Raw genomic sequence first — 6670 nt, 5'->3', positions numbered from 1 at the left:
AGAGGTACCTATATAAATTTAATCTTCCACCGTCCATCTCAATTGACGGCTAAAGATCTAAAATCTAGCTTATCTCTGTATTCATCTTTCACCATATACGTGTGATGTTAACCGACGGGTAAAACACTAAAACCAGTAGAAGCCAACACGTGTTTAAGGGATAATAATGAGAACAAAACACGAGTTAGGGTTTCATGCTTTCATTTGCACTCAGTTTTCTCCGCCGCTCTATCTGTCTCTCTAAGTTTGAAGAAACCAGAAAAACAAGAGTCTGAGTGATTGAAATCGATGATTTGTTCTTCGTATTGGTAGATAAGCTTTGTTTCTGTAACCGTGAAGATGAAGAGCAAAAATGAGAAGCCGAAGTCCTTAAAGCCGTAAGTTTTTTACCTAAACCCTAACTTTGTTTTTTCTGTTCGTTTTATTTGTTTAGATTTCTTTGATTTTATTTGAAAAGGGAATCAAATCTATCATGGGTACTGTGAAGATTGATATTTAATGGGTTTTTTCTTCTTCTTTTTTGTTTAAAAACAAAATCAGTAATCCCGACAACAAAAATATAATATCTGATTTTGATTTTTAAATATTTTGTCCATTTTATATGTAATTAGGGTTTGAGTTTGAAGATTTTATGTTATTAGGACTTTTAATTTGGGTATCTGATTTAATTAGGGTTTCAGTGTTTTAATTTGTTGATTTTTGTAAGGAATTAGGGTTTCAATTTGAAATTGCAATTCAAATAGTTTGTTCTCTAAGTGAAATTTCAATTACTAATTTTATGGTAATTGGTGTTTTGTTGCAGGGGATATGTTTTATTATCCATACATGAACATTAGTGTGTATGTTCACATGAGTAAGTTGAGAGTGGATTTCCGTCACATTGACAGAGAAGAAATAGATTTGAAGAAGTTTGGGAAAATGGTGCATGTTAGGTTGGATCTGGAAAAGGAAGAAATAGAGAACTTGTATTACACGGCTGATGATCCATGTTCCCCTGAATCTTTCTTAACAAATGATGACTTCTTTAAGTTCTGGGATACTTCTGTATCTGATGAAGCTGATTTTATACATCTTCAGCTGTCCATAACTAATTCTGAATTTGGAGATGATGATTTCTTGAATGCTGCAATGTAGCTTCCAGTGATAACAAATGATGAGACAACAAAGAAGACTTGGAAGACAAATAAGAAGCCTGTTTCAAAGGAAAAGATTAAGCCACCTAGGAGATCACCAAGGTTAAATACAGCTTCTGAAGTGCAGAACTTTGATCAACAAGGAGGAGCATCTAGGAAATTATGTTTTGTGGATTTATTGAATGAAGTGCAGAGTATTTCATGTTTGAGTTAAGCAAGTAGAGTTGGAACTAATACAACACAGAGTAGCAGTCAACCATGTCAAGAGAAGTTTGATCAACCAAGTCAAGAGAGTATGTCATGTTTGAGTCAAGCAAATAGAGTTGGAACTAATACAACACAGGAGAAGTTTGATCAACCAAGTCAAGAGAGCTTTAACCATGATTACTGGTTTAATGTAACATAAGGAAGCACTATGTACAATGATGAGAATCAATCTGAAGATGAGGAAAATGTGCATCTAGAGAACACTGAGTTAGATGGGTGTAACCCAGTTGAAGATCCAGATGCCCCTTTAATATTTGATAGTGATGAAGATGATGAGAAGGATTATGCTGAATATTTAAAGACATATAAAGTTCTAGCTCACAATGAGGAATCAATTAGCAGTGAAGGTATGAAAAGTGGTAAATCTTGAATAGTAGTAGTAATAAATGTTAAATGTTAATTTATGTAAGTATAATAACTCTAATGTTTGTACTTTGGAGATGAAGATGGTAGTGGTCTTAAAGCTGAAGATAAAGATGATGGTGGCCCTGAAGTGGTGATTAATAAAGTTAGTGTCAAACCTGATTGGTACAACAAATACCAACCAGATATCAACAACATTGCTGAGGAAGATGATCCAAATGTATTCCCTGAAGAAGATGTAATACCACCAGTGGACCCTATTAAGATGTTGGTACAGTATGCCTTTCATAACAAGCAACATTTCAAAAAGCATCTTAAAAAGTTTTGTGTCATTCATAATTGGCAGTTCAAATGTAAAAAAAGTTGTTCTATGTAAGTTAGGGCTCTGTGTAATTTTAAGGATGAATATGACTGTAAATAGTTTGTTTATGCTAGTAAAGTAAAAAATGAGTCAACTTTTGTTGTGAGAAGTCTTAACTTGGAACACACATGTGTTGGAGATAAGAAAGGTAGGAATAGGAGTGCTGATCCAGAAACTGTAAAAGATGTTGTACTTGAAAGTTTGAAAGAAAGTTCTTGGGATTTAATACCAAAGCCCAAGAATATTCAAGAAAACTTTGCAGGTACTCATAACATCGACATTCCCTATATTTGTGCATGGAAATCTAGGAATCTGGTTCTAGAGGAATTTTTTGGAGATTATGAAGAAAGTTATGTTGATGTACCTAAGTTTGTTCAATGGTGGCCAATACTAACCCAGGATCTGTTGCCAAGTTTACATATGGAATAAAAGGTGGGTTCTTTTAATATTTTAGTTGTGTATTCTTCTTTATTCTGTAATGGTACTTTCTTTTTTGTGAAAGAACTGATGTTGAAACCTGCATATGCAGGTTTCAAGTTTGAGACTATGACAATATCATTTGCTGCACCAATGAAAGCCTTTCAGGAGTCTTGCAGAGGTGTTGTAGGGTTTGATGCATGCCATCTTACTGGAAAGTGGGGTGGTGTCTTAATGGCTGCAACAACACTTGATGGTGAGAATAGATTAGTGCCTCTAGGTATTGGAGTGGCTAGAAGTGAAACCAAATAAAACTGGTTAATATTCCTCAAAGATTTGGCACCAGGGATCTTATCTCATCATTCTGAAAAAGTCACTTTCATATCAGATCAGCAGAAAGGTTTGTTGGAAGCAGTTGCAGAGGTGTTTCCTGGTATGCCCCATAGATATTTGATAAGCACATAAGTGCGATACATTTACACCCATAACTGCATTAGCTAGGACTCATTATTTTACTAATAATATTGTTTTAAGGCTTTTGTAGGAAATACAAGTAAATTTGGTAACCCGAAGAATAAAACGGCTGAAATTAGACTTATGCGCGTATTTGACCAATCAGAGCCGGTCAAAGAAATATGGACGGTCGTGGATAATGGAATGATATTAGGCTTCGAATTAATTGGGCATAATATTTTGTTCGTGGTGGAATTACAAGAATATGGCGACATTAATTAACTTCATTTCTACTCACTATACTGGTTTTGTTTCCATTTCATTTCTTTAGTGGATTATACAATGCATGGAATGTGATTTACTACTGAGCACTAAATGTGGAAGATCTTTGAAGAGAGTATATAAAGAAATGGAAAAAGTCACGTGAAAGATTCTTTGAGATATGATTCAAATGGGTAAACTGACGAAAAAAGATATATACATTCCTTATTTATGATATTTTGGATGTGTAATAATATCTTTGGACTTTTGGGAAGTACACAATGGTTATATAATTGGAGTGTCAACCATGTAAATGGAGGTTCTCGGTTGGGTCTATTCGAGGAGATACAACAAGACAGGAAGACGATCATTTACCGGGAGACAACGGTGATGTCGGTTATTATTTCTTTCTCTTGTAATTTATTTTTATGGGTTTTGAGAAATTCATTTATATGGTGTGCTAGATTTTGTAACTAGGGCTCATGGAGAAAACTACTTTGAGCATAGACCATTATGAAATAATTTGGATTGATTTGGTATTAGGCTATTTTGAATAGAATTGTCGAAATCCAATTTTTATGATTTATTGATTTTATAAATAATATTTTTTATTGTTCCACCGGCTTTGTACGAAGTAAAAGCCTAAAGGCATAAATGTATTTCGTGTTCCAATTTTATTTGTTATAGTATTTGATAATCCATGCTTAGGTTAAATCATTTGATGGATTATGCTTAGACGGCACAAATAGTGATTGTGAACCGATAATTATGTTTTCAATAATCTTCTTGTCATTATAATTTGATAGTCCATGCTTAGGAAACTCTGATGGGTTATACTTAGGAGATGCGAGTTTATTTTCGATAATTATAACAATAATAGGTGTTGCGATAGAATGAAGATTTAAATGCATATTTGGAATTCGAATGCTTTTCGGTACTCAATTAGAAATAGTGGTGGATACCATAGAACCCTGGTTACCGACTCTTCCATTGATTTCATTTTGTTACTTTAGTTTATTCTTCTGTTATTATTCTTTTAAAAATCCAAAAACATTATTGTTGGTTAGTTAATTAGGAATACTGATTATTGATATTTTCACCGCTCCTCGTGGGAACGACCCGTACTTGCCTCTGTCTACTAGTTGGACACCGTGCGATTGCGGTTATCACATATAAGGGTTCTCCCAGAATCCCATCAATTTTTGGCGCCGCTGCCGGGGAGCGGTTGAAGAATATTGTAATTGGTATTTTGTACATAGTTATTATTTTTATTTTTTATTTATTTTTTGTACATAGCTTTTTTTTTCTTTTTTTTTCATATTTTCTTTTAGTTCTTTTTACATAGCTTATTTGATTTTTCTTAGGTACCTTAGTCTGAAGAGCGGCGATTGGAGTCAACAACAGGCCTAAAGTAAATACTTGATATTCTCGCAAAGCTTTTGCAAGGTGAGTTATTGGGAAAACTTTACTTTGTATTATGGTTTTCATTGAGTTGACTTCTTTTATAGCTTTTTGGAATCTTACCAAAACAGCTGAGACTGCAGAGGAGTCATCTGATATTTCACATGAGGAGTATGCATATGCACCTTCTCATTATCAGGAATCTGCCGAGTGTGTAAATAATGATTGGAATTATTCTCCTAGGTATGATCATTCCAGATTTTGTGAAGGTTATGACCATTACCAATCTTACCATGATTATGAGCCACAATGTGTTGATTCCAATTATTATTCACACATTTCTCCGTCACAGTATGAGAGAGATGGTCAATCTTATTGTGACCCATCTGCATCACAACTATCTTTGTTAGAATGCCTCAATATTGAAATTGCTGAGCAGACCAAGGCTAATGAGTTATTTTTTGCTGAGCTGAGTGAAACACAAGCTTATATTGATCAACTTTCTGAACAAACTGATTTATCGATTGCTCGACTAACGCAGTCGGTAGAAGATCCTGGTCTTACCGAGGATACAAGTTATGATTTTTCTTATACTCTTGATATTTATGATGAAACCGATTTAACTAATGAGTCAATGTGTATGGATAATGATGATGAAATTGATAGTTGTGATCATAGGAATAGAGACATTGTCATACCAAGTGAAGGTAGTGTTTTTAGTCCAACTCCTGATCGTGTTAATGATCACTCACCTATTCAAAAGGATGAGTTTAGGATTGAGGACACCATTATTTTAGACGGTGTGACATATCAGTGCTATAACAATGATGCTTATGAAGAATGTGTTAATTCCGAGGAAACTGTAGTTAAGTCTAACGACTTAGAGACATTATACTCTATCTATAAGGTTTCTTTTAATCATCTCTATTGTGATATTCCTATTGATTCCTTGGTTGATGATGATTATGATGATGATTTAGTACAGGGTTACAAACACAGTGGAGAAGTTAATATCCCTATAATTGTTAGCACAACTTTTCAAGAGATTCCTAATTTTGGATTAGAACTGCGTGCTTCTCCAGTATTACTAGATTATTTTGGATCTCGTGACTTCTGTTTGCCTGTGCATGTCTCCCAAATGGTTTCAGTTCCCACCCACAGTGAACCACTTGGGTGGGTAATTCTTGTTACTGATGATTTATCCTTTGCAAAAACAAGGTATGTGGGCAGATCTTTTCTTTTGATAATCTCTATATCTTTACGTTGCTACAACGAAGATCTGAGGTTATCACTGGTTGTATATATTGTTATTTGGGTTGATCCCCAACTATTTAGGTTGTTGATATAAGAATCCTTTATGTATATTCCAGTAGGTAATTCTATTTTCTTATTTTATTTTTATTTGTTTATTGTCGCATATTATGAATTTCCCATCTTAAATTTTATGTTGGATGATTCAATTACATTGAGGACAATGTAATGTTTAAGTGTGGAGGAGTGGTTAACTTTTTCCTTTTTCTTTTTCAGGATTTTTCTTGCAATTTATGACCATTTGTGGAGCGGGTCTATTGTAGGTTTGCATGTATATTATGACCAGCTATGTAGCGGGTCTAAAAAAAAATAAAAAATGACCAGCTGTGTAGCGGGTCTTGTGTATGGTATTTATCATGACCAGCTGTGTAGCGGGTCTTTTATATGGTATTTTCTATGACCAGCTGTATAGCGGGTCTTGGTATGGTATTTCAAATTTTCATTTTATGACCAGTTGTGTAGCGGGTCTAACTCTCTCTTATGATATGACCAGCTGTGTAGCGGGTCAATTTTTTTGTTTTGCTCGGGACTAGCAAAATGCAAGTGTGTGGGAATTGATAAGCACATAAGTGCGATACATTTACACCTATAACTGCATTAGTTAGGACTCATTATTTTACTAATAATATTGTTGTAAGGCTTTTGTAGGAAATACAAGTAAATCTGGTAACCCGAAGAATAAAACGGATGAAATTAGACTTAT

The 6670-nt window shown here is 34.3% G+C and overlaps 1 protein-coding gene across 1 annotated transcript; it reads left to right on the top strand.

Annotated features, from left to right (window-relative positions):
- The first annotated feature begins 227 nt into the window (after window positions 1–227).
- On the top strand, window positions 228–2230 carry LOC113285832. The gene is made up of 3 exons (XM_026534580.1): window positions 228–377; window positions 803–1747; window positions 1847–2230. The coding sequence occupies exons 2-3, from the start codon at window positions 1549–1551 to the stop codon at window positions 2137–2139; spliced, it is 492 nt and encodes a 163-aa protein (XP_026390365.1). The 5' UTR covers window positions 228–377; window positions 803–1548; the 3' UTR covers window positions 2140–2230.
- The last annotated feature ends 4440 nt before the right edge of the window (window positions 2231–6670 follow it).

This window comes from Papaver somniferum, chromosome 6 (assembly GCF_003573695.1).
Source record: "Papaver somniferum cultivar HN1 chromosome 6, ASM357369v1, whole genome shotgun sequence".
Taxonomy (NCBI): domain Eukaryota; kingdom Viridiplantae; phylum Streptophyta; class Magnoliopsida; order Ranunculales; family Papaveraceae; genus Papaver; species Papaver somniferum.
This window is presented reverse-complemented; position numbering and strand designations above follow the sequence as displayed.

Coding starts and splice junctions, on each gene's coding strand:
- LOC113285832 (XM_026534580.1), top strand. CDS start 1,549: ATGTACAATGATGAGAATCAATCTGAAGATGAGGAAAATGTGCATCTA. Junction 1,748..1,846: donor GGAATCAATTAGCAGTGAAG/GTATGAAAAGTG, acceptor TTGGAGATGAAG/ATGGTAGTGGTCTTAAAGCT.